This window comes from Fusarium graminearum, chromosome 1 (genome assembly GCF_000240135.3).
Source record: "Fusarium graminearum PH-1 chromosome 1, whole genome shotgun sequence".
Classification (NCBI taxonomy): domain Eukaryota; kingdom Fungi; phylum Ascomycota; class Sordariomycetes; order Hypocreales; family Nectriaceae; genus Fusarium; species Fusarium graminearum.
Genome location: NC_026474.1, coordinates 5,755,184 through 5,780,962, shown reverse-complemented (window position 1 = coordinate 5,780,962; position 25,779 = coordinate 5,755,184). Strand labels below are relative to the sequence as shown.

Genomic DNA, 25,779 nt, shown 5'->3' with positions numbered 1-25,779 from the left:
TCTCAAAACGATTGTTCCAGGTAACAATGAAGCCAAATGCGATTGCGAAGAATCCATCAATTTAACGGCATCTATCAAGACCTTGCCCAGACTCTGAAACTGCCCCTTAATGAATGGATATGTAACTAGAAATGCTACTACTTGCATGCACTGCATGACGGAATCATAGAGCCCTCTTAAGCCAGGTACTCTAGCAATCCTTAGCGTGCAAGGATGTTTCTGTAGTTCTCTTTCAGATGGAAACATTGAAGTTCTAAGCCGACTTCAACATAAACACGGCTGTCAACCGGGTTGGTGTAAAAAACGACACCGGACTTTGCGACGCCGTGCCAGGGGTCGGCTCCAATCAATTCATTGCTGAAGACGATGCAATAATCGTGTGGAGTATTGTACTTGGAGCCATGATTTTGTTCTAATTTGTTCTCGACCGATTTGATTTGGTCTTGGGAACATATTAATCCACCATAAACAACAGTGATAAAGTTGAACTTTCCCAGAATGCTCTTGCGGGGGGCAACAGTCGGATGATTCGATGATTTGCTGATGTGAATGAATCCGCTAGACTTCTCGTCGTAGTTGGATGAACAGATGTGCATTGGTCCGTCGCCATACTGGTAGATGAAAGACAAATTCCAGCCGAGGAAAGGCATATCTCTCTTATATATCTGGCTGTTTACCAAGGCCTTGATTGCGTCCATCTTGATTGTCATCTCCCCATCCACGACAAGTGCCTGTAAAGCGGATGTGACATCGTGAACTCCACAGACCGCTGCAAGAACTTTGAGATCATTCTTTGCTTGGTTGTGAGTTACCGGTGGCGGTTTGCGAGTAGGCAAAAGTGCCTCCCATACTTCGGGTTCAATGAGCGACTTCATCTTTGTCTCAAAAGAGTGAATCGGTGCACCCGTTCTGTTTTCTTGGTGGTGGATCTCATTATTCACCACCGAGTGTAGATCGTTTGTGACCGGTGTGAGGATGTCCTGGAAATCTGCGGTGGACGTGTCTGATGAATGACCGGTCGGAGTACGACATGGTTCAGCTTCATACAAACCCGAGAGATCTTTGAATATGGACGAAGACAAACGAGTTGCGTAAAGCAGTCTCTGAATTAATTCGTTCTCCATTGTTTTGGCAAAGCAGTCAACTTGAGACAGAATCTCGGGCGTTTTTACTAGTATGTTGACCTAAACCAGCATGTTAGCTATGGACAGTAAGAGAATTCAATTCATATGACTTACGACTGATGCAATTTTGTCCATCTCATTCCGAAGGGCGGCGCGCACTTCTACGAGCTTAGCGACATCAAGTTCGATGGAATTGGGCTTGGATGTTGAAGCTGTAGATGGAATCATTAGAGATATGTTTTGGCATGGAACACCAGTCTTTATAGGACATACTGTATTGATCTCCGTGGGAAAGAATGTCTTGAACCTTTGCGACAAAACCCTTATACTTCATGAAGTTGTCGAAAAGGGTTGCTGTGTAGCGCATGACAGGACAGTAGTCTTTGAACCTGTTGCCTGGTTCCCTGGGCAGACACATACGCTCGTTCCAGCTTCGAGATGCATTGTATTTGGTCAAAATAGCCCTTAAAGTGTCAGAAAATAATCCCCTTGTCCTTAGATGCAGCACTTACCAGGTGTACTGCGGATTGTTGGCAACAAGGTCTGGGAATGCAGCAGCTGCTTGATATACGGCATCGATGTCCCAAGGGGGGCCGATACCCTCCATTGACCCTTCGCCGTGATAACGGACCGAGATAGTAGTTTCTGTGTTCCGAAGAGCGCTGTTGTTGAAATAGCGCTTGGTCGCGGAGCTGATTGTGTCGTTCGGGTCGCTAGGGTCGGTCTTGGTCTGCGCAATCTCTCCGATACTATAAAAGTCATTCTCTCGCATCTGTCTCAAAGTCCATGCATCCTTACGCTTGTATGACGCTGTCCCTGTCACTGCCATCAAGACAGCGGATAGAAATAATACCGACAAAGTAGCCACCTTCGACAAAGCCTGGGATAATAGTTAGTATTGAGATGGCATCCTTCTTGGTGCTTACCAGAGATGAAAGAGTCCCCGAAAGCCTCATGGAATACGTCCATTCTAGGATCGAAATCATGAATGCTCTGGAAATCACTAGGAGCTGAAGTTGTGAAACTTCGAGACATGACCTTGACGGAGACAAGAACATTGACATCAGCAGCTATGATCTTCTCTTCGTCGATGAAGGTTCCGCTCCCATCAAGATTGAGAGACCCTTGGATCATAGTGTGGCTAAGTGAAATATCCATAGCCGTTGCGATGTCGGAAATTCTCTCGATAACTCTGGACGAGTAGGTGACCGAGTTTAGTGACTTTTCGACCGTGTGTTGGTCATCGTCGCGGCAGCCAACGCCTTCCACACAGAGCTTATGGGTATAGGAGTTAAAACCCATACCCTTGACTATCATCAGTGTCGTTCATACGTCATAAACGTTAGAACTCGACGTACCATGCGCATGGAACTCGTATAAGGTACGAGTGATTGAGGCATGATCAATATTGGTTTTGACAGCCAGTAGGGAGAGTGAGGATGGGTTTGGGAGTATGCGAGCTGAAAGTATTTTGATAAGGCGTGGCATTCATGGGATAGAAATGTAAGAGGAAAGCCCGCAGTCTAACCAGAGGCATGAAGCTGAACCTATTCGGAACCAACAGTGGTGGGCCTCCGTCTGACACGTGAGTAAGTCAGTAACCGCCAATCATAATATTATCTAAGTAAATAACCTGATATTACAGACGGGCATCGGATATTTGTGCAACCGCTTTGACGGGCTAAATTTCTACCGCATTTTCCTGGTCTCTTTCCCCTCAAATACGTTATGTTTGTTTGTTGTCTGAATTCAATTGGATGAAATTTAGTGACGTAATGCGGGAGATCGACAGACTCCGTCATCATATCACCACCTTGAACAGGCATGTACTTCCAAAGAAGACATCTTGATACAGAAAGAGAAGTCTACAATGCCCCTTCTTCTAAGCTTAACAGGTATAACAACTGATGGCAATGACTTGTTTAACAATGAGATGAACAACGTAGCACATGGTGCTGTTCTGCACTTTATGAAAGCTCCTTTATGGTCTCTGCCTCCTTTCGAGCTGCAATGACTACCGTCCAAACAAAGCTGCTGTAGTTAGATTAGTCGTATTATTTGATATATAAAAACTGTCAAGGGTACCAGGGAGACACCTTCCATTAGGTAACCTTTCAACCATTGAAGTATCGTGAAATTTGACCGAAGTACTTTATCAGAATGTTATCCGCAAGTCATTGGAACCGTTTGACCTGCCAGGTGCAAAGGAAGACCCGCTAAAAGCTGATTTAGAATGGCAATAATGAATATGCACATTCACTAAAAGACTGTCCGTCGTATTTAAGCAACATTTTCAATTCGAAATTCGTTACCAACCTCGATTTCATAAGTCTTCCACAGTACCTTACTTGATTCTACAACCAGAGCAACTCATCTCATTCTCTATCGCAAATCACGAATACGAAAAGGCTCTCCTACCATATTACTTGCAGTACGTGTTCGGGACACTTCCGCTAGTTGTCACTACCTCCTATCAAAAAGCACTCAGTTTAAGCACTGCAGTAGAGGCTTTGGCTTCAACCATCCATCAACATGGCAGACCAAGTTCATGATGCATTGACTAGACTTTTCTTGGAGTTAAGTGTTGCAGAACCTGCCAAAGCCAAAGAGCACATGGCGTATCTCAAAACCCGAGCCGCGCGCCTCGGATGCTAAGATAAGCCGCCCCCTCCCCCCCCCCCCCCCCCAAATATCTTGAAATCCCGGATCAGATCGAGCACACCGAAGCATTCATCGACTTACTGAGTGACTTAGGAAATCGGGGTGTAAACAAGAAAGACATCGCGGAGCTGCAGCGTGAACTTCGCGCGCAAATGCGTAAGGATGATTATGGTGAATTAGAGGTCTCGTATCGCAGATCTCTCTCTCGTAGAATCCAACGCGTGATTGATGCTACAATGTCTGCTCTTCGGGCTGACATTTCTGAGTGGTAAGATGTGAAGAAGGCGATGGCTAAGGAGTAGCTGTTGATAGCTTGCATATTGGAGATTGTATTGATATCATTGACCGTCTAGTCTGATATGTTATAGATTGCCATAACGGGACTCACTCAAGATGAATTGTATATGCCGGCTGGATACGTGATGAATGTTAGTCATATGAACAGTTCAATGCAAATATCATTTGGCCCAAAAGTATACTATTGAGATCCATCGTTATACCAGAAATCAAAACTGTTGATTTGGAAGAATGAATGTTCTCTTGATACTGATGTTTCAATCTCTTAGTCGTATTCACAAACTCATAACATACTTTTACACAACTCAAATTGCAGACTATGAACTAACCCAGTCTCCGTACCGGTCTACATTCCAAAGTGAACCCCAATATATATCATCCAAACATTGAAGTTAAAATCAATCAAAAGCCACCCTGAGATAAACGCTCTTCATGACAAGCATCCCATCCCTCAAAGTATGGATATCTCTTTTCACCACCAGCATTCGTTCCTGCCCCAGAAGCTCTCGCAAGATACTCCAAGACCATGTTTCCCCACAGCCAGCTCATTGCTCCTTCAGCAGGATGCGTGCGATCTGCCCAGTGTTTCCCGAGCAGTTGAATAATACGAGCCCATTCAAACACCTCGTGTCCATACTTGGCTGCCATGGCTCTTCCGACGCGATCCATCTCGGGCATCATAGCGTCCGACATGCCTGTGTGCTGGTGGTAGGTCAAGGTTCTGAACATCATGGGAGTGCCCGGAAACTCGTCGACGAGCATCTGCACATACGTCCTGAGGCGAGATGTAAAAAAGTTCAGTTCTTCCCACACCAGCTTTCGGCTCCAGATACCCACGGTTGTATTGGGTTCATGATGCTTTTTGCCTCCGACCTGGAATCCACGCTGGTCCCAGAGACCATTCTGCCATAGAAGTAGGTCGGGCCGGCCGTTTGGTCCCTGAATAGGTTCCTCGTGGGGTTTCCATACTGTCTTCCAGCGTTCCTCAAAGGGAATGATCCTCATCTCCTTGTACCAAAACCAGTCGGGCCTGTACGTGAAACCACCAGCGGAGTGGAACACCACAAAGGTCAGGTTGAAAGTTGGGATCTCGCAGATGCCCTTGGGGACCTTCTCAATAGGATGCACCTTGGGGAAATACATCTCGTTGTCGAACTCCCTGCAGGTATACTTGGCTTCGTATCTATCAACAGAGTCGCCGAATTCCACGATTCGGCGTCCCCAGAGCCATCCAAGACCACCGGCATTTTTCATAGAAGCATAGTCGTCGACGGTTGCATGCGGGTTGTTTAAGGCTTTGACTCGACGTTTGTGCTCTGCGACAGCTATCTGCATCCATTGCTTTGGTATTTCTGGTCCTTCGAGGAACTCTTCTGGGACTTGAGTATCGTTGAAGATAAGTTCTTTCTGCTTGGGGGGGTATGCTGCAGATGGTGGATGGGAGTCTAGAAACTTGTTGGTAAAAGGCATCCACTGAGTCTGTTGGTAATCCTTCTGTTCCGGTGGGACGATGAGGTAGCCAGGTCGGCGATAAGGGTCTTGACAATTCCGAGGTTTTGCGTTTTCTGTGCTGTCCGATGCTCTATTTCAAAAGATGTTTAGTGTGCGTCCAGTCAATCTTTTTTCTTTATACTTACTTGCGGCAAAAGTCACCTGCTTTGGACTCGGCGTAATCTAAAGGTGTCCTCAGAATACCGGTATAATAAGAAGACAAAAGTAATAGTACGACGACAGTACCGGAAACTACCATCCACAATCTGAATGCCAGCCTGGAATCATGCGTTGGTCTTTGAGGAGGAGCTGCCATCTTGGCGGATGTGTGAGAGAAAAGATCAGTTTCTGGGTTCAGTCGAGAATATCCAGATTTAACAAATTCAACATAATGATTAGGGATGAGTTCCTCCCTTGTGGCGGTGAATATTGGAATGAAGTTATGCAGGGGTTGATTGAATGTGTACAGCCGCACATCATCCCTTGCGTGAGAAGTGCGATAACAAGGGCAGACAAGCTTTAGTATTGGGGCATGGAGGGACACTTTGTCTTGATTGTGAGACAGTTGGTTCAGCTTCATTCATGTGGTATGTTTTAAGAGCCAACAAGAAACTTCCCTTGACATATTCTATTTCTGGTCATTATTTGCATATTGGAACTTGAGCCGCGAGTGCAAGATTGGACATTACGCTCACTGTTAGTCTGTCGGGTCGCCATGTATTTCGGAACCAAGTGTATTGACCCAATAACCACCGAGTAACTTGACACCTACACAGATAGTGTTCCGCAATGTCTCACTTCACAATTAAGACCAATACACCTTGAGATCAACCCTTGGATCTCCAGCCGTCGGTAGGGAATGTGCTGTTTATAGTTTAGAGACGTTGGGTGTTGATCGATGCCCGCCCCATCATTAGCTAATAGGTAGTGATACGCTACTGCCAACAGTCAATCAAAATTGAGTTTTCATGTCGAGCTCAGGGCTGAGGAATTTAAATTGCCAAACCTTGTTGGATACGCATCCATGTTCCCCTTCTTTTCTGACATCCATAGTCACCAACAAGCTACGCCTAGTCGCGATGCCCCTTGTCGTCAATGACATCCAGAACCACCGGACGAGGTGATAATTATATCGACCGATGGGGTAACTATCAAATCTGGGGAACGCCGTGCCTGATTTAGCCATTTCGGAAGCGGTAGCGGGTATCCGTATAAACGTTAACTCCTATTTACCAGGGACCGGCATATCGTATGATCACAAGTCCGGGGTCAGGGTTTATGATAGGCGCGCAAACCTGGTATGGAAGTCAACCATGGAAACAACCCAGCTGATGCCGATGATACCGGTGGGGGATCTGCGTCCGGTGGGGAAAGTCAGTCCATATTCAATTGGGATGGAATTGAATAAAGGCAAGAGTATCAAGTGTTGACAAACTATATTAAAGTGTTCCTTCGCACCAGGTTGAGTGATCGGCAAGTCACCAGCAAGTCAAAGTTTATTCATCCTAACTGGCGGTCTTACCTCATCAATTCGATCTATCTCTTGACATGTACCCTAACTCTCTTACTGCCATTGCGGCATTGTCCTTTGTACCCTATGTTGCCTCACAGGCCCAAGGCACAGCAACTGTCAACCTAGCCCAAGGAATCGGAAAGCCTCAGGCTCTTGGTTCCGGCTTCATCTACGGCTTTCCTGACAATGGGACCCACGCAGATAACGCGATCCCAGATAACCTGGTAACCGACATCAAGTTTAACGCAAACCGTGGTGGTGGTGCGCAGATCCCAGCTCCTGGTTGGGCCACTGGAGGCTTCAAAGGATATCAAGGCCGTTTCCAATCAACTCTTTCCAACTATCTCACCACGCGCAAGTATAACGCTGATTTCATCTTGCTGCCCCATGATCTTTGGGGTGCGGACGGCGGACAGAGCTCGGCGTCTCCTTTTCCCGGAGATAATGGAAACTTTACTGAGATGGAAGTGTTCTGGAAGCAGCTCATATCTGACCTGAAGGCCAATAATATGCTTCAAGGACTTGTGATTGATGTTTGGAACGAGCCTGATGAAACGCCCTTTTGGAACCGCCCATGGCCTCAGTATCTAGACTACTACAATCGGGCCACCAAACTCATCAGGCAAGTGGTTATTCTTTGTTTGATTTTGCTTTGCAGCAGGGTGAACCCAGGCTAACATACGGAATCTACAGGAAAGAGCTTCCTGGCGCAGTTCTCAGTGGTCCATCCATGGCAGATTCTCCAAACCTGAGAAACAGCAAATGGTCGACTTGGGTGGAATCTGTCGCCGGCAACGGGACGGTACCTGATCGTTTTTCCTGGCATCAGATTGGAACTGGGTCGCGTGAGCCCGACCTGACCATCCCGGATTTTGCTACATTGCGGGGGCGATTCGGAGTGCCTATGAAGCCAGTTGACGTCAATGAGTATGCCACTCTCAAGGAACAGAACCCAGCCAACTCAGTCTATTACCTCGCTCAGTTGGAGCGCTACAATATCAGAGGCCTGCGTGCAAACTGGGCTAGCGGATCTGAATTGCATAACTGGATGGGTAATCTGGTCTACAGCACTACTGGCACTTCAACTGGCACCTACTATCCCAATGGCGAATGGCAGGTTTACAAGTACTACGCTGCTATGACAGGCGAAAGGGTCTCGACGGTAGCTGCGGCGGATAAGAAGTTTGACGTATTCGCTACCAAGGATGGCAAGACTGTCAAGATTCTAGCCGGCACCAGGACCATCAAGGCAGCATACGACATTACTGTTAACGGATTAAGCGCTGTAGGATTTCCCAAACAGGGGACAGTCAAGGTTCGAACTCTTCGGTTCGACTGGGCTGGGCCAAAGGGAAAGATGGGCAACCCCGTTGATGTTGGGACAGCAGTTGTTACATATTCGTCTGACAAGGTAAAAAGTTCTTGAAACAGTGATTGAAACAATGTTCATAAACTGACTGTTTGATTTTAGTTGACGATTTCGGTTAATCCGCCTACTGATTCCACGGCCTTTGCCTATGAGCTTTCCATGTAGATGATGGATCTAGTTGGGTGAGATGGAGATTGCTGCTGTTGTGGATGTATTACAGGATACATGCAAAACTTCTATCTGTAGATAGCTACATAGTAGGATATTTATATATGTATGTCCTCCGCCTTTTAGAAACTACGTAATGCCAGATATCGTCACCACCGTATAGACAACAAAGTCTAGGTTACTTCGTGTGAAATGTCACAAAGGACCGCTAAGCCAAGTTACGTCTAGTGTACATACCTGGTTCTTCACGACTGGACCAACGGCCGGGCCGATCAACTCGCTTCTGCACAGCCCAGCCCAGCTCAGCCTTTTTATCTCGTGTTAGTGGATGTTTCCGCTGGCCCAACCACCCAAAAATAAACCACTAACGTTGAAACTAGCGCTGGCAACATACCCATTCTCCGAGTAAACAACGTTACCTTGTGTTTATTTGCACTCTATTTATTCTTTCTTAGTGGGAACAGGATAAAGTCCGTGGCCGGGGAAATGGGGGATACGAAGAAATGCGTCACGAGCGTACGGAATGCGATTGGCGTTGCTTTGTCTAATTACTACCATGTCACCTCACTATTTCTTGCTTGTGCGCCCTGGAATGATTCAACTTGTCTTATTATAATCTCTTCCGCATAACCGACGCTCGTTTCATCTCATCTGCAATTCATTCTTCAACGTTTGCTTGCTCTTTTATTTATTTATTTTTCTACATCATGCTTTATCAGTCATGACAGTACCTAAAATGGTCAAGAGATTCAATGGATTCGACTTTTGGGAGCAGCGGATTAGAGCTCAGCAGGGACACATTTCCGATGTCGAGTCCGAGATTGAGTCTGCGTCCGAATCTGACATCGAAAGCGAACCCTGCTCCCCTGCCGAAAGTCCCGACATCCACATCGAAACACTATCGCCAACAAACTCACTACAAGCATGGTCACAACCAACAAAGTCGGACGGAATTGTTCGGTCTCGTCCTATTCTCATCCAAAGTGTTGGAGTTCACGACGTCCGCGATTCCATGTCCTTCTCTCCCTCGCTAGACCACCAAAGCCATTCCGCATCTGTCCTCCACCCCAACAGCTACGAAGAAAAAGGCGAATTCCTCACAGTCATCAAGACAAATGATTCCTTCACATCTTCATTTGATGCAAGCCCAATTGAGAAAGTCGGCCCTTCAAACAACTCACCTAAATTACGCCGATCGCCCCTCAAACTCCAAACAACCAACCTCTCTCGCGTAACACGCCACCAACAAAGGCATTCGGCCTTACCCAGCCTTCCCGTTACCACCGTCACACCCTCTGCACACAGGCATACATTCATTGCCTCCGCAGACTGCACGCCATGTGTAGCAATTAAAACAGACAAGGCCTTTGAGGCGCTCGCCGATGCACTCAAGCCAAAACAAATACCGATAATAGAACCCGTCACAATTCTCCGACCAAGCAAGGACAGCCCTATACCTACTCTTCGGGCACCAACACCTCTTCGCCCCAAGATTATATCGCAGCATCTCGAAAGAGCGCAGCTGTGGGCAGAGAGCCAACAAGAGGACTTTGACAGCTCGACAGCAAGCTCTGTATCCAGCCCTATGAGTCCGATGATGTCGTTTGATCTTCCCATCGATAGCAAGGATGGGCCCGTCAAGACCGAGATTGTACCCATGGGTTGCAATCTGGACCACGACTTGGATGACTTTCTCAAGTGGGAGGCTAAACATGTCTGCGCATATGGATATGGCACCAATGGATGGGCCTTTTCTCCATAGACGTACCAATAATGAACACAAAGAATGGGATACGATATACTACTGGATAGTCTAGGATGATAATGTTTTATAGTAATACCTCAATACCAAATTGAAGACCACGATACCACACACACACACAATTTCAGACTGGCATATACCATGGTGACTTGTGAAGCTCAAAGACGATACGCTATCCAGACATGTACTCTGTAACTACAAGTCGCTTGGGTATCGTCAAACTGCCGTGTCATCCCATGGTGGCTCAGTAGAAAATCGATGATGGCCCCATAATACCGGCATCGATGCCCACTCTTGGTTAGAATAAACAACATCCCCATACTCAATGACGTCTTTGTACAGCTTCGGACCAAGGGACCTGGGACTGGGGTTAACGTTAGGAACTCATGCTTATTAGTCCCACTTCAATAGCGTAATAGGTATGGTCACTCTACTATATCATCCTAGGGGTCTTCTTTTTACGGCTCAATTACGTGAAATCGCCATTAGTCCACGTTATTGATGAGTAACGGAGCAACTGCCAAGATGGGACAGTAGTGGGGGGTTTCATCGTTGACCTCAGCAACGACTGCTATAAAGTCTCCCATCACCACTGACAAATTTATTTTTAAAACAATACACACACACACCTTAACACACAATGGCATCGGCTACATCATTCCGCGAACTCATCGGCGTCCAGCCCTCCAGCGCTAGTCCCACCGACAGCGTTCTCATCATCATTGATGCTCAGAACGAATATGCCGAGGGTAAACTCCAAGTCACCAACGTCGCCGAGTCGCGCAAGGTGATCGCCGCGCTTCTGGAAAAATACAGAGCCGCCAATGGAAGCATTGTGCATGTCGTGCATGCCACGCCAGAGGGCGCTCCCGTCTTCACACCCGGTACCAAGCTCGCGCAGGAGTTTGATGAGCTTAAGCCCAAGGATGGCGAGGCTATTATCCAGAAGAACTATCCTGGATCTTTTGCAAAGACGGATCTGCAGGAGGTGCTTGACAAGACGGGAAAGAAGAAGGTTGTTCTGACTGGATACATGGTAAGTCATTGAGAGTCATGGATGTGACTCAAGCTAATCGTAGAATAGGCCCATGTTTGTGTCTCGACTACCGCGCGTCAAGCTGCAGAGCGTGGCTTTGATGTTTTGATCCCCGAAGACGCCGTCGGTGACCGAAACATCCCCGGCGTTGATGCTGATCAGTTGGTCAAGGTTGCTTTGAGTGAGATTGGCGATGCTTTTGGAACTATCATCAAGAGCAGCGACATCGCTTAGGTAAATGCGTAAAGAATATTCTATTTATTATAAAGTCTAGAATTACTTTTCTGAGAACTCTGGCTGAACCAGTTCCCTCTTTGTGAATCTCACATTAAAGTCGGTTTGCTTGATAAACCAGGCGTTAATAGTCTTCCACTCTTTGGTAGGGTCATCAAAGCTGATCTAAATCATGTTAGCAAGATATCACAATCAAGTAAAATATTGGTAAAGCTTACCTCGAATCTTCTCAGCAGACTCGGCACGACCTTGTAAATCTCCAACAGACTAATGTTCTTGCCGATACATGTTCGGCTGCCCATACCAAACTGGAACATCATACCGGTCATCTTCTTGATTCGCTTATCCTCGTCTTCGGGGTTGAGCTTGGGATCAGGCAGCCAGCGCTCAGGACGGTATGCATCTGTATCAGGACCAAAGATCTCTTGTCGGTGGTGAATCAGCCAGGCTGAGACACCGACAACGGTACCCCCCTTGATAAACTCGCCGTTGATCTCGGCGCCTTGGGGAGGTACGATGCGTTCTAGAGGTAGACCAGGGGCAGGGTGCACACGGAAAGCTTCTTGGACACAGGCGTGGAGGTAAGGGAACTTCTGAGCCTCGGTGAATGTGACAAGGCCAGTCTCGTAGTCTGAGAAAACACCAGCCTTGGCAGCGTCGTCAAGCTCCTTCTTGAGCTTCTCGTAGCAAGCAGGGTTTCGAAGCAAGTAGTAAAAGACAGATGACAGAGAGATGGCGGTTGTTTCTGAGCCAGCGAAAGCCATAGAGACAGCCATGGTCTGAACAAGAGTATCGGTCATGAAATCAGGACGGGCCTCACGAGCAGCGATGAACTTGGAGAGCAAATCCTGGCCAAGGGGCTGTTTCTTGATGTTGCTGGTAGGCAACCCATCGCTAGCGTGGAGCTCAGGAATAAGACGCTCGGCCATTCGAGCACGGGCAAACTTGGCAACAGGGAAAGTCGAGTCAAACAGACCCCACTGAGAAAGCTTGAGGTAGATAGGGTTCTTGAGGAACAACAGATCAAGGAAAGGAATCTGTCCAATAGGTGCAACATAGAGGAACAGCTTGGACAGGTAAGCCACGATACCCTCGACATCCTCATTCTTCTCAATGAAGCCGTGGCGCTTGCTATAAGTGATTTCGCCAATGACATCAAAGGCATAGAACTGCAGCCATTGTGTAAAGTCGCAGACCTCGGACTTTTTGGCAAAGAGCTTTTCTGTCTGGTCGAGGAAGAGCTTGGTGGTGTTATCGACAAAGGGTTCGTATTGAACGAGGGCGCTCATGGAAAAGGCAGCGTTGACACTGCGGCGGAATTGGGAGTGAAAGTCATTATCTGTTGTGCTGAAGAGAGATGCTAGACGGTGACCTTGGACAACGGATTGTTGAACGATGTAAAAGTCGGACTACAAAGAGTTAGCACAGCCCGATGATCTGTGGGACGGTAACATACCTTGACATAGCCCTTGCTGAGACCATAGATCTGTTTAAGAACCGAAGGATCCGAAAAGGAGAGATTATTGGGTCCCAATCTAACAATATCACCGTGCTTGGCATGGAGTTTTCTCAGAGTAGCTTCAGATTTTTGTCCGTAAACATCAAAGAACCTCCACCAATCTGTAATGGAAGCCAGAAAAGGTCCAGGATATTTATTCAGGCCATGATGAAATCTGTTTCTCACGAGCCACGCAAAAGTTACTGTTGTAAGTGCCAGCACCCAATGCTGGGCGAGGACACTTAGAAGAGTCTCAATCAAGCCACCGTGCATGTTGAAGGCACAATAAAAATTGGCAAGATACAGAAAAAGAGATTGTTGAAAGAGTTATTCGAGTCTACTTCATTTTTTAATACATGCTGCTGACCTTTGTTCTTATAACACTTTGACTTAGACCAGGCCTTGATATCTCGGCTTCGGTCTCGCCCCCCAGAGTCTGTTCTGGGGTAGTTTGGGGAAAGTGATCCACCAGCCTTCGGCAAGTAAACACGGCAAATACGACTTGTATGCACAAAAGTGAAGTGCAAAACAGGCTTTGATACATAAAACCTGTCAGAATTATTCATGTACACCACTTTACCGAGTAACTGAGGCGAGGAGTGTTGGTTACAGACGTAATGACCGTGTTGGAGCTAGCACTCGTCGTCGGCAGATGGTAACGGGAGAAATGAATTCATACACAAAAGAGACTGATAAAGGCTCATCATTTGCACGCATCGAGATGAGTTGTCTCGGTCTTTCGGGTTGTGGAGATGTGACATTGTTGTTCTCATTGAACAAGGCCCGCGACTCTACGTGTTCTGGCGATGTCTCTCTCTCTCTCTGTCTCTAGTTGCCTTGGCGCTTCTATTGCTAGAATCACAAGCAAAGACTCCACGTAAGTAGTAACGTCCGTGGTGTTGGGATGTTACCGAAATATCCGAAATAAACTTAAAAAAGTATTTGGGTTTCGGCAGTTATCATTACGATGGATTTCCATATTCTGACAATTTACACCAGATATCTGATCACTAACACAGTGATTTGACCTCTTGTCCCCAAAGATGTCACTACGATTCACACTCTACGCGCTATATTCTATATATAGATACTACTGGACTAGGGTAGCCCGTGGACTGTCGCGTCTAGCCGCGCCTTGAGTAAGTAGTTAGAATTGATGTTACCTGCACCAGTCTTGCTTAAAACAGGCTTAACATAACATCTGATTGGCTCTGTTCTTTCTTTGCTATTTCCTCATAAAACCACTAGAGTATTAAGCTATTGTATCTTGAGTTATAGCTATATTGCATGCGAATGTTGGTTCTACAGCTAGAATCATGCTTCTTTAGAACCTCCAACTGACTAGTTCTGAAATCATTTTTATATATCAGAGCAAACGTTCTTCCTACAATCCAAAAACATAAATGCGAACCCATGCGCCATAGCCATCATCCCAATGACAGCATATAATTCTACCAAATGAAAAGCCGAGCCTAAGAGTATCATTTGCACACATCGAGATGAATTGACTGGGTTTTTCGGGTTATGGACATCTGACATTGTTGACTTTGATTGAACAAGGCGCGCGTTCTATGTGGTTCTGCTAAAGTCTCTGTCCCTGTCTCTGGTCGCCCTTGGCTCTGATCTCTGTTACCTATTAGCAACACATCCTCAACGATGAGGTAATGATTTTTCTTGCCACATAACTCTACTAACTTTGCTTCTCCCTTGTAGCGTATTCAGGTTGTTGTTGGATCTTCTCTTGGCAAGTGTAAACTTGTGCACTGGTTGCGATGACTCTCGTGAGGAGCCAGGCCATTGCAAGCACCTTATCCGGTGGGTGTCACCAGCGACCTAAGCTATTCACTGACGACCGACTCGCCGAGCAGCTTTGGCGCCACGCAACTGGAGCATTCATGTGTCCGTTCCACTGGTGTTTGAGTCGACGAAGGGTGACGCCGGCGGATGCTGGTCGTAGCCTCGAGGGACAATACTAAAGGATATGCTCGGGCGCGGCGGCATGCGGGGAGGGATGAGATAATGACACTTGTCAAGGTATGCTGAGCTATATCAATTAGTAAAGGACATAAAGAACTCCTCACAGGTGGTAGGGCGGCTAACCAGCTAACCAGTACCATGGGCAACATCGTTGTCGCGTTCGAAATCGCTGCCTTGACGAGCACGCTTCTTGCTACTCCGTTCGCTCTATCGGGGGAGGGAGGGATGTTGCCGCTTCGACGTGTTGTCGTCCTGGAGCCTCGCAACAGCTTTCGGAGTGTGATGCAAACCGACTGACCTTTCTACGATTAGTATGTTCTATACACAAGAAGCTGACCTGCTGAACCAAACCCGACCCCAAGTAGAAGGACAGCGTCGACGACAGGCGATCCGCAAAGGCTCCAGCGAGAGAACTGCGAGACAGAGCAGACCCCTTCTATAAGCCCCGATTGTTCTAAAGAAAGAGGCTTTACGCACATATTCAGTAGTTATAACTCGGAATTTTATAGCGGAATGTAGCGCGATTAGCCGCCTCTTTTGGGGGTAGGTGGTTGATGAAGGATAGAAGAAGACATGGTGAAGAGCTGGAGTTGGCGTAATTAGGAATAGAGAAGGATGGAGTGAATGAATGGATATGACGGTCTGAATGAGAGTGAAGTAGCACACTGACACTAATCAATGTTGAAAGAAAACTGGGTCAAGATTGTGAATGTTGATGGTTTTGAGCTGCGATTTTTGGAGTGGTTAATAAATAACCTGTATTCGGGCTATGGCTTTACTTCTTTCGGGTTATTTTATTTGTCTTGATGAAAAATCACAAAATCAGCAACCAAGATTCAGGCACATGTTGCCGCGGCCATCACCTTGATAACAGCCTCTCGATATAATTCTACGAGACACACGGGTTGACCTAGAAGTATCATTTGCAAGATTTGAGTAACTGTCAGTACCTACTGTAGCTTTGTAACCGTATATGCAATATGAAATAGCAGTAGACGATCTTCAGAAATCCCGCATGCGAACAGACGGAGTGACGTGGCAAGCAACCAACAGTTTACATCAAACTGATCTGATCTTCACTGCAGGAACCACAATCAATCAGTCTCAGGCCTATGAAACGATGGAAATAATCAGAAACCACTGCCGAACTAACAAGGCGGGGTTGCAAATGCAGGGCTTTGACCATACCAATGTGACGTGTTTGAGTTGTTAAATACCACTCCAACTGTCATTTATCGATGTTAGATTCTCAATCTATTTTTTCAATACATCTGGCACAAGACTGATAAAATGGTGGAACGCAGTGCTGAAGCGGGTGATTCTCCGGAAGTGGCCGCACATCCATCAACTGCCTCTGGACCACCTGCAACTACGACAGGAGAGACCCCTGCCGACGCACCGACTTCACCAGCCGGAGACTTCCACAATCCTGAACACTGGGCCAGTCTGACAGGCGGAGTAAGTCAAATCCAAAATTGGTTCAGTATCTCTCTAAAACTGTATAGGACGTGTTGGAAGTCGACGATGCAGATTCGGCTGTTGGCGCTGACATTGCAAGCTCGACCGAGTCAATATCGTCAAGTATCCTTCACTACCGGACGATCAATGGGAGGACATATCACTCTGAGCGAGGAAACGCCCAGTACTGGTAGGGAGTCTCTGCAGATTAGTGATGGGGGCTAATCGCTTGTAGGTCGCCAAATGATGAGCACCACAATGCATCTATGGACATAGTGTAAGTCAGATCATGTTGTGGAAGGGATATTGGCTAACTTGGAAAAGGCATCATTTATTGTGTCTGTCGCTGGACGGCAAGCTTCACTTGGCGCCATTGAAAGATGACATTCAGGTACGTGCAGTATTCTCAGGCATGATGATGTATGGCTAAAACGAACACAGACGGTACTGGATGTTGGGACAGGAACTGGTGAGCATCGGATGTTATGCTGTCTTGTGAAATATGCTAATCGTTGAACAGGAACCTGGGCAATGTAATACTGTCCAAATTATTGTTTGAGGGATTCACTGACTAGCCTGCAGTGACTTTGCTGATGAATATCCCAACGCTGAGGTTATAGGAACCGACATTTCTCCAATCCAACCAGACTGGATCCCTCCCAACCTGAAGTTGTGAGTTACCAAATTGTCATTGATGTCACAATCTAACATGAATAGTGAGATCGAAGATTGCACTCAAGAATGGACGTTTCAGCCAGACTTTTTCGATTTTGTTCACATGCGTTATCTTTATGGAAGCATCAGCGACTGGCCTGCTCTATTCAAAGAAGCTTACAGAGCCTGCAGACCCGGCGGCTGGGTTGAAAGCCACGAGGCCTCACCTAGAATGGAAAGCGATGACGGCAGTGTAACTGAAGGCAGCGCTATGAACGAATGGGGAAAGTTCTTTATCGAAGGCGGCAAGAAACTCAATCGCACTTTTGAGATTATCGATAAAGATTTGCAAATTCAGGGCATGAAGGAAGCTGGGTTTGTTGATGTGAAAGTTTGGGACTACAAGGTATGTGATGTATTGTTATCGTTTCTCTTCTAGTATTGATGGCTGTTCAGGCACCTATTGGAGGCTGGGCAAAAGACGATCGGTGTAGAGAAGTCGGCCAGTTTGGTCAAGCTGCTCTTGAGCAGGACTACGAGGGATATGTCATGTACATGGCTAACGTGGCTCTTGGATGGTCGAGAGAGGATGTTGTGCTTTACTGTGCGCAATTGAGAAAGGAGGTTCGTTCAGGAAAGTTTCATCCGTTCTACCGACAGCGCGTTGTATATGGTAGAAAACCGGAATAGGGTATGTGCGGATGAGCAACTCAACAGAAGACATTTCATTGCAAATTAATAGTCAGAACAATAAAGGTGTTTCATACTTTATGAGAGTCTCTCATTGTTATTCTTGACTTTATCTCAGTCTGGCTCTGTTAATTTCCAAATTTGTTTCATTTATTTCCATGAACAATTGTTATCATTGAATGACTCAAGCCCAGACTCAGATCATTCGGGAGAACGGATGTTGTGCGTGTCATTTACGATGATCGTGGCGATTGACATGTGGCAATAATAAATGACTTTAAAAAACGTCTAACCTCGGAAGCCGTGATGGTTCTGACTCGCAGGTGATGTTCACAGCCATCGAAAGGTGAGATTATCACGAGACTCTTGGTGCTGCGAGTCACCTGACCAATTTCCGATTTTTTCTCTTCAGTGGACTCGGCTCAACTTGTGCCTTTGTTGGGAGACGACTCCCAACAAAACCTGGTCTAGAGACATTAGACAAAATACCCTAGACGATAACAAAGCTCTGACCATTTGCTGTGTCGCATGGATTATTCAGGCTTATTCACTATCACAAGCCTTGCACTGTTCTGGTCGGTACTCTCACGTGCCAAGGCATGCCCTGTACGAGGCCTGGTCTGTCAGAAAACAGAAATAGAGTAGACCAAGCTGGCGGTGCATTAACGAACCTGCAGACAGTGGCTGCTATTTCCGCAAGGGGGAATAAGTGGAATGATCGCCAAGGCCACTGTCTGACGGTCGTTAGGCCTGACTTGACGGCCGACAGACGGTGGCAGAAACAAGTAGAGTGTCTGGCCTAATTTAAGAAAACAATTAATTAGGCTATTACACAGCAAGGAGAGTATATATTTGTGACACGATACACACATGTCTTACTGCAGAGTAATATTTAATAAGCCACCAAACAATCACTCCCTTGACCCGTGGCGTAGTAGTACAATCACCACCATCAGAGTACTAAGCAAACACAAACTCAACCAACGCGGCTTTTGTTGATCTGCAGCCTCACCTTCTGATTGGCAGCCTAAACCACTTTTCATTCCAAAAAATCCCATCCATCACCAGAAACCGACGAACGAACGGCCCGCGTCATAATCGCTGGTACCCATACTTTCAGCAGGGATATCCTTGACCCTCTATTCCCTGCTGACATAAACACTTCACGGCCCCCTTTTTTACCCATCTTTCAGCCTCTTTTCTTTGCGATCATAAACAAATATTACTCCCCCAAGTTTCGCACTACCGAGACACTTGTACAAAACCCTTTTTTTCCCTCCTTCTGCTTATTCCCAGCCTTTTTCTTTCTTTCTTTCTTTATACCAAACCAACCATATACCTACCTAATCATGCGACAAAACTTACCAACAGAATCCGCTACCAGCGGAAATGTACAAGACTTGTGTATGTTACATTACCCACCCCCTATAAAAATTTGCTTATCTTTGATCAATTGAACTGACTTTGTATCTAGACTATCCCGACAACATGCTTGCTCGTGCGTTGAATCACAAACGTTTCCAATTGTGAAATGCTTACTGACTGTAAAATTCAGGCCACCCCAGCAAGCCTCATATCGGCAGTACGTTTCAATCACCCCAGACATAAAAATTTGGAGGGCCATATACTAACTTTCGCACCTCAGGTCTGGAGGAGTACCAGCAAATGCACCAGCTCTCCGTAACAGAGCCCGATGCTTTTTGGGGAAACCTCGCCCGCGAACTTCTCACATGGGAGCGTGATTTCCACACCGTCAAGAGCGGATCTCTCATCGAGGGCAACCCTTCGTGGTTTCTCGGCGGAAAGCTAAACGCTTCTTTCAACTGCGTGGACCGCCATGCGCTCAAGGACCCCAACAAGGTCGCTATCATTCACGAGACCGACGACGGCACCAATGGCCAGTCCATCACTTACGGAGAGCTCCTCAAGCAGGTCAGCAAGGTTTCTTGGGCCCTCAAGGATCTAGGCGTGAAAAAGGGCGACACCGTCGCTATCTACATGCCCATGATTCCCGAGGCTCTGGTCGCCATTCTTGCCTGTACCCGTATCGGCGCTGTTCACTCTGTTGTTTTTGCTGGATTTTCAGCTGGTTCTTTGAGAGATCGCGTTGAGAACGCCAAGAGCAAGGTTGTCATCACCACTGACGAGAGCCAGCGAGGTGGCAGAACGATTGGTATCAAGAAGATTGTCGACGAGGCCTTGTCAACTCTCGAGGGTGTTCAAACTCTTGTTTTCAAACGAACAGGCGCTGATGTCGCTTGGGTCGAGGGACGGGATCACTGGTGGCACGAACAAGTCGCCAAGTGGCCCAGCTACATCGCCCCCGAGGCCATGGACGCCGAGGACCCTCTGTTCCTCCTCTACACCTCTGGGTCAACCGGCAAGCCCAAGGGTGTCTTGCACACAACCGGTGGTTACCTTGTCGGAGCTGCTGCCACAGGCAAGTACGTTTTCGACATTCACGACCAGGACCGATACTTTTGCGCTGGCGATGTCGGTTGGATCACAGGCCACACCTATGTTGTGTACGCGCCTCTCCTCCTAGGTGTTTCCACCGTTGTTTTCGAAGGAACACCCACTTTCCCCAACGCTTCTCGATTTTGGGACATTATCGCCAACCATCGTATCACACACTTTTACGTTGCTCCTACTGCTCTCCGTCTGCTGAAGCGAGCTGGCTCTGACCCTGTTGATCACGACACCAACAGCCTTCGTGTTTTGGGTTCAGTTGGCGAACCTATTGCTCCTGAGATTTGGAAGTGGTACTACGACATTATCGGAAAGGGCAATTGTCACATTGTTGACACTTACTGGCAGACTGAGACTGGTTCTCATGTCGTTACTCCCCTCGCCGGTGTCACACCTACCAAGCCTGGATCCGCGTGCTTGCCCTTCTTCGGTATCGACACTGTTCTGATTGACCCCGTCTCTGGTGTCGAGCTCCACGGAAACGGAGTCGAGGGCGTTCTCGCTTTCAAGTCTTCATGGCCTAGCATGGCTCGCACAGTCTACGGTGACCACCAAAGATTCGAGGAGACCTACCTCAAGGTTTACCCTGGATACTACGTAAGTCACTGTCTTGGTGAAAAAGAGAAAAAATGCTAACGATATTTTAGTTCACTGGTGATGGAGCTGCCCGTGATGACGATGGTTTCTACTGGATCCGCGGCCGTGTCGACGATGTAATCAACGTCAGCGGTCACCGTCTCTCTACCGCCGAAATCGAAGCCGCAATGGTCGAACACGCTGCCGTCGCCGAATCCGCCGTTGTTGGTGTCGCGGACGAAGTCACAGGCCAATCCGTCATTGCCTTTGTTTGCCTCAAGGAAGCTTTCCGCTCCAGGGAGACCGAAGTGCACGCCGAGTTGAGACTGCAGGTCCGCAACAGCATCGGACCCTTTGCTGCGCCCAAGAAGATCTTTGTTGTGCCTGATCTGCCCAAGACACGATCTGGAAAGATCATGCGACGTGTTTTGAGAAAGATTGTCATGGGTGAGCAGGATCAGCTTGGAGATATTTCTACTTTGTCTGATCCCTCGATCGTCGAGAAGATTATCGATATTGTCCAGCGTGGTTAAATCAAGTAATTGGGAAATGAAAATAGAAATGGGTTTAGAAAGGGAAAGGAATTCTTTAGACTGGTGTCTATTAGTATTAATTAAAATGTTTATTTTTTCATGATTCCAGTTTGTTCTTTGTTTTATGTGACGCTAAGGCCTAGACCATCATTCATTGTAAACAGGGACATGTCCATGTTCATATAAACGGTTCTGCTTGTACGTGCTTGTAATCAATATCTATCGTTTCTAAGTTATTCATTAATCTTTCGCCTGTCTCGCCATGATGCGTCCACCAATATGTACAAGCACAGAGACCATTGTGTGATCAATAAGACTGGCTTAAACGAGTGATTTGGGATAAAATGTATCAATTCGGACAAGACTTAGATTTCAATTCTACCACAGGGAACTAAGAACAATCTACTGTTCAAAAACTGAACCAAACACGTTTCCATCACCCATACCAGCTTCACTGACCTCCAAACCCTCAAGAGCCTTCAACACTGCCTCAGGCAAAGGTCCCTTCTTAACAGCCGCAACATTCTTCTCAAAGTGCTCAACCTTTGATCCTCCCAAGATAATAGCATCCTGAGACTCAAGCTTGGAATGGTAGAAAAGCCATCGAATGGCTACGTCAGAAGTGCTCTCAACCTCACCATCCTTGATAAGACCATACAAATCCTTGACAGCCTTGTGGAAGGGCTCCTTGTCGTAGATGAACTTGTAGATGGTGAGGGGGTGGGTTGGCTCGCCGTAGCGTGTGCCAGCTGTGTCGCCACTCGTAGCCTTTCCAGTGAGGAAACCTCCTGCGAGGGGACTGTAGGCGTGCAGAGCAATGTTGTTCTTGCGGAGGAACTCGAGAATCTTGGTTCCTGTTCCGCGCCAGATGTAGTTGTACATGTACTGCGCAACTGAGGGCTTGACATAGCCCTTTGCATCGCAGATCTCGATGTACTTCTCAATCATGCTGAGAGGCCAGTTGCAAAGACCCAACTGTGGTTCAGGTCAGTTATGATTTGCGATGGTTGAGATGGTGGACTCTTACCTTCTTGAACTTGCCCTTGCGGAACTGCTCATCGAAACCTCTTGCCTGATCCTCAAGAGAAGTTCCAGGATCAGGCATATGAGCTGAAAGAATGTTGACTGAATCTTGATGAAGACGCTCAAGACTTGTGTTCAAGCTCTTCTCGATAGCCTCAGGTGCCAAAGCACCCAAGAGGTTACGGGTAATGGCAACTCTAGTATCAATGGCCCAGTCTTGCTCACTGGACTTGACCTTTCCGAGGAGAACCTCAGTCTGGCCCATGGCTTCCTCAGTGGGATAGCTCGCAGCGGTGTCAAGTTGCTTGACACCGTTGTCTGAGGCTATCTGAAGGAACTGTTTGACAGCATCTTCCTCAGCAAGAGAGCCGTAGCCAATTGAGGCAGTGCCAAAGATAATCTTAGGGCCGCTTTGAGACATAATAAAAAGATGAAGGTAGTATTTTTGGACTTCGACAAAGTAGGAAAACTATCTCGGTCTTGTTGTGAAGGTTTGGTAGACAACAAGTGGAACTCTTCCTTCACATCATTTATACCCGGCATTCTCAAACTGGAAACACATCATGAAATATGATTGCGGAGCTCCGCTTACTTGCTGCGTCATCATGTTCCCCGAAGGATTTCAGACCTTGCGATAACTTTCTCATTGCTTTGCCGCCGTTCCTAAGGCGTGAAAGTTCCGGGCGGTAATTGAGCAAGGATCTTCTGTACGACGTGGGGAATCTTACGTCCCACGCCAAGGGGAGTATCTCCAGTAACCAAGCTGATCCTTTGAAGGATTCGATAACGCCCTCGCCTTACATGGGAAGTGTAACCTTGCTCGCCACCGGATGCTTGATTTTGAGAGACTGTTTATGAACTGTAGCATTTGTATATGTTGCGATATGTAGCTATATCCTCTCCAGTCTCATTCGCCTTTGTTACCCATCACGAGTCATCTCAACTTCTCCCTCACTTTTTGTCTACCCATTTTCATCATGCGTGTTGCTGTCGTTGGCGCTGGACCTGGAGGTCTTGTTACGCTCAAGTACCTCAAAGAGGCTACCAAGTTCTTTGACGTTGACCCCATCGATGTCCGTCTCTTTGAGCGTGAAGACGAAGTTGGTGGAACTTTTACAAAGCGTACCTATGAGGATGCAGAGGTGAGAACAAAGCCATGGGCGTCATAGTATTCCCGCTAACTTGGTAATTCAGCTTGTGTCTTCCAAGTATCTCACATGCTTCTCTGACTGGCGTGCCGACCTTGAAGATCCAGACTTTCTGAGCGCTGACAGGTTTATTCGATACTTGAAAGAGTACGCAGACCACTTCAACCTCTGGCCCGAGATCTCGCTCTCAACGCCTGTCACCTCCATCAGGAGAGGTCAGGCCGGTGGTCACATCGTTCATTACCGTGGACCTGACGGCATTGACAAGACTTGGGAATGTGATGCTGTCGCTGTCTGCAGCGGCCTTCATGTTACACCCAATATCCCTGATGTTCCTGGCATCGACAAGGTGAAGATTGTCAAGCACTCTTCCCAGTTCAAGAAGAGAGATGAGTTTCCTCAGGGCAGCCAAGTTGTCGTTCTTGGTACTGGTGAGACGGGTATGGACATTGCCCATCTTGCTGTTACATCACCTACAAAGCGTGTTGTCCTTTGCCACAGACAGGGTTTCCTTGGAGCACCAAAGGTGAGACAACTCTGAATATTAAAACAAAATCAAAACTAACAAAGGGCATAGAAAATCCCCAACCCTATCTTGTTTCCCATCTTGGGCAACAAGCCTAACCCCAACGCTCAGGAGCTGCCCATCGATGTCAGTTGGCAAGCTCCTCTGCTTGACTCTTACTTGCCACCCTTCTTGAGAGATCGTCTTTTCACGTGGAGATTCCAAGACATCAACATCAAGTTGGCTAACTGGCTTTGTTCTGGTACTACCGCCGGAGTCGACCAGTGGATCGGAGGTCTTGATGCTGACCGATTCCATACATCTCAGAGTAAGTTAACTTGACTGCAGATGAGCACGAGGCAAATAGCTGACCAGGCACAGGTTTTTTCAATAAGGCTGTTTGGAGATGCCTTCACTACATCAGTGAGCCATATCGACCTACCAACCCAGGTCTTGTAGAGCGCATCCGCCGTGCAATCGTCACGATTCCTGTCAAGGAGGTGCCAGGCAACAAGTACATCGACTTGGCTCCTTGGCCAACTCATATCGATGACAAAGGCATCATGCATTTCAAAGAGAACGGTCGCCCTGAAGCAGAACGCATGAAGACCCTCGGCCCTGTGAAGCCGGACATGATTGTCTACGCTACGGGTTACCGTCAGGAGTTTGGCTTCTTTGACGAAGCCAATAAGAATGGTGAAGATTACCCAACATGCTCTGATGCGGATGTACGCTGTATCTGGCGTCACAACGATCCCACTGTTGGCTTTATCGGCTTCATCCGACCTGGCTACGGTGCCATTCCTCCACTTGCAGAGCTTCAAGCCCAGCTTTGGCTCATGACTCTCATCAAGCCTGAGGTTGCCAAGTCTCTCAGCTCTAGGGAGGAGTATCACTTCAAGCTCCATGGTCACAAGCGTATCGACTATGGTGTTCACCACGAGTCTTATGCCTACCAGCTAGCTCTTGATATGGATGCTGTTCCCAGCTTCTGGGACGGCGTCCGAGTTGGTTGGAACGCAGGTGCTAAGCATCCCGGTCTCTGGTGGCGTCTGCCTGTTTTGTGGTTGACTGGTGCTCAATTCAACACCAAGTTCCGCGTGGTTGGACCTTATCAGTGGGATGGCGCTGTGGACGTTCTTGGTGGTGAACTTTGGGAGACTATCACCAGGCGCGAGGGCTTATTTGGTAAGACTTTTACCTGCTTCATGATGAATGGAATACTAATGATTCTTAGGCGCCTTTGTTATGACGATCGTTCCCATGACTATGGTTGGTACGAGCAGCATCATCATGTGGTTCGTTGGATTGTTTACGGCGCTGCTGAGTGCAATTGGAAGCTTTGCCAAGGGCACCTTCTGGAGAGTTGTGTAAAATATATTTTTAGATATCTGTTTGCGACTTAGCTGCCTTTGAAATGAATATTGATTGAAAATCCTTAAGCTCATTTCATCAAATGCTGCATTTCGATCTCTATGCTTGTTTTGACCAATTACCAGCAATATCTTTTAAATTATACATGGTCAATCTTGTCCATATGTATGAAATGATACTTAACATAAATTTCTTCCTATGCGTCTTGAAATTTCTACC

The 25,779-nt window shown here is 47.1% G+C and overlaps 11 protein-coding genes across 11 annotated transcripts; 6 read left to right on the top strand and 5 right to left on the bottom strand.

The window, feature by feature from the left end:
- Window positions 1–131: 131 nt before the first annotated feature.
- On the bottom strand, window positions 132–875 carry FGSG_12005 (uncharacterized protein; the record flags this gene model as incomplete). Its single annotated transcript, XM_011319284.1, has 1 exon — window positions 132–875. One exon carries the CDS (start codon window positions 873–875, stop codon window positions 201–203), a length of 675 nt encoding a protein of 224 aa, XP_011317586.1. The 3' UTR covers window positions 132–200.
- Window positions 876–1,220: 345 nt separating this feature from the next.
- FGSG_12004 (uncharacterized protein) lies at window positions 1,221–2,524 on the bottom strand (the record flags this gene model as incomplete). The annotated part of the gene is made up of 5 exons (XM_011319283.1): window positions 1,221–1,336; window positions 1,398–1,588; window positions 1,637–1,940; window positions 2,051–2,399; window positions 2,483–2,524. 5 exons carry the CDS (start codon window positions 2,522–2,524, stop codon window positions 1,221–1,223), a joined length of 1,002 nt encoding a protein of 333 aa, XP_011317585.1.
- A 1,960-nt stretch (window positions 2,525–4,484) lies between these two features.
- On the bottom strand, window positions 4,485–5,889 carry FGSG_01749 (uncharacterized protein; the record flags this gene model as incomplete). The annotated part of the gene is made up of 2 exons (XM_011319282.1): window positions 4,485–5,664; window positions 5,720–5,889. 2 exons carry the CDS (start codon window positions 5,887–5,889, stop codon window positions 4,485–4,487), a joined length of 1,350 nt encoding a protein of 449 aa, XP_011317584.1.
- A 1,232-nt stretch (window positions 5,890–7,121) lies between these two features.
- On the top strand, window positions 7,122–8,620 carry FGSG_01748 (uncharacterized protein; the record flags this gene model as incomplete). The annotated part of the gene is made up of 3 exons (XM_011319281.1): window positions 7,122–7,669; window positions 7,780–8,497; window positions 8,558–8,620. 3 exons carry the CDS (start codon window positions 7,122–7,124, stop codon window positions 8,618–8,620), a joined length of 1,329 nt encoding a protein of 442 aa, XP_011317583.1.
- Window positions 8,621–9,359: 739 nt separating this feature from the next.
- FGSG_01747 (uncharacterized protein) lies at window positions 9,360–10,385 on the top strand (the record flags this gene model as incomplete). The annotated part of the gene is made up of 1 exon (XM_011319280.1): window positions 9,360–10,385. The coding sequence occupies one exon, from the start codon at window positions 9,360–9,362 to the stop codon at window positions 10,383–10,385; it is 1,026 nt and encodes a 341-aa protein (XP_011317582.1).
- Window positions 10,386–11,014: 629 nt separating this feature from the next.
- FGSG_01746 (uncharacterized protein) lies at window positions 11,015–11,712 on the top strand. Its single transcript, XM_011319279.1, has 2 exons — window positions 11,015–11,421; window positions 11,470–11,712. The coding sequence occupies exons 1-2, from the start codon at window positions 11,026–11,028 to the stop codon at window positions 11,653–11,655; spliced, it is 582 nt and encodes a 193-aa protein (XP_011317581.1). The 5' UTR covers window positions 11,015–11,025; the 3' UTR covers window positions 11,656–11,712.
- Window positions 11,698–13,426, bottom strand: FGSG_01745 (uncharacterized protein; the record flags this gene model as incomplete). Its single annotated transcript, XM_011319278.1, has 3 exons — window positions 11,698–11,820; window positions 11,874–13,064; window positions 13,112–13,426. 3 exons carry the CDS (start codon window positions 13,424–13,426, stop codon window positions 11,698–11,700), a joined length of 1,629 nt encoding a protein of 542 aa, XP_011317580.1.
- A 2,994-nt stretch (window positions 13,427–16,420) lies between these two features.
- Window positions 16,421–17,932, top strand: FGSG_01744 (uncharacterized protein; the record flags this gene model as incomplete). The annotated part of the gene is made up of 9 exons (XM_011319277.1): window positions 16,421–16,588; window positions 16,636–16,778; window positions 16,824–16,865; window positions 16,913–16,979; window positions 17,030–17,057; window positions 17,109–17,121; window positions 17,171–17,260; window positions 17,306–17,648; window positions 17,699–17,932. The coding sequence occupies 9 exons, from the start codon at window positions 16,421–16,423 to the stop codon at window positions 17,930–17,932; spliced, it is 1,128 nt and encodes a 375-aa protein (XP_011317579.1).
- Window positions 17,933–19,281: 1,349 nt separating this feature from the next.
- Window positions 19,282–21,614, top strand: FGSG_01743 (acetyl-coenzyme A synthetase; the record flags this gene model as incomplete). The annotated part of the gene is made up of 5 exons (XM_011319276.1): window positions 19,282–19,336; window positions 19,407–19,430; window positions 19,488–19,514; window positions 19,578–20,998; window positions 21,049–21,614. 5 exons carry the CDS (start codon window positions 19,282–19,284, stop codon window positions 21,508–21,510), a joined length of 1,989 nt encoding a protein of 662 aa, XP_011317578.1. The 3' UTR covers window positions 21,511–21,614.
- A 298-nt stretch (window positions 21,615–21,912) lies between these two features.
- On the bottom strand, window positions 21,913–22,954 carry FGSG_01742 (uncharacterized protein; the record flags this gene model as incomplete). Its single annotated transcript, XM_011319275.1, has 2 exons — window positions 21,913–22,485; window positions 22,538–22,954. The coding sequence occupies 2 exons, from the start codon at window positions 22,952–22,954 to the stop codon at window positions 21,913–21,915; spliced, it is 990 nt and encodes a 329-aa protein (XP_011317577.1).
- A 556-nt stretch (window positions 22,955–23,510) lies between these two features.
- Window positions 23,511–25,560, top strand: FGSG_01741 (uncharacterized protein; the record flags this gene model as incomplete). The annotated part of the gene is made up of 5 exons (XM_011319274.1): window positions 23,511–23,675; window positions 23,728–24,207; window positions 24,259–24,514; window positions 24,568–25,374; window positions 25,424–25,560. 5 exons carry the CDS (start codon window positions 23,511–23,513, stop codon window positions 25,558–25,560), a joined length of 1,845 nt encoding a protein of 614 aa, XP_011317576.1.
- Window positions 25,561–25,779: the final 219 nt, after the last annotated feature.

Bases quoted from the DNA above. Each gene is read 5' to 3' on its own strand.
- FGSG_01746 (XM_011319279.1), top strand. From the start codon at position 11,026: ATGGCATCGGCTACATCATTCCGCGAACTCATCGGCGTCCAGCCCTCC. The intron at 11,422-11,469 runs GTAAGTCATTGA...ATCGTAGAATAG, and splicing joins TTGTTCTGACTGGATACATG to GCCCATGTTTGTGTCTCGAC.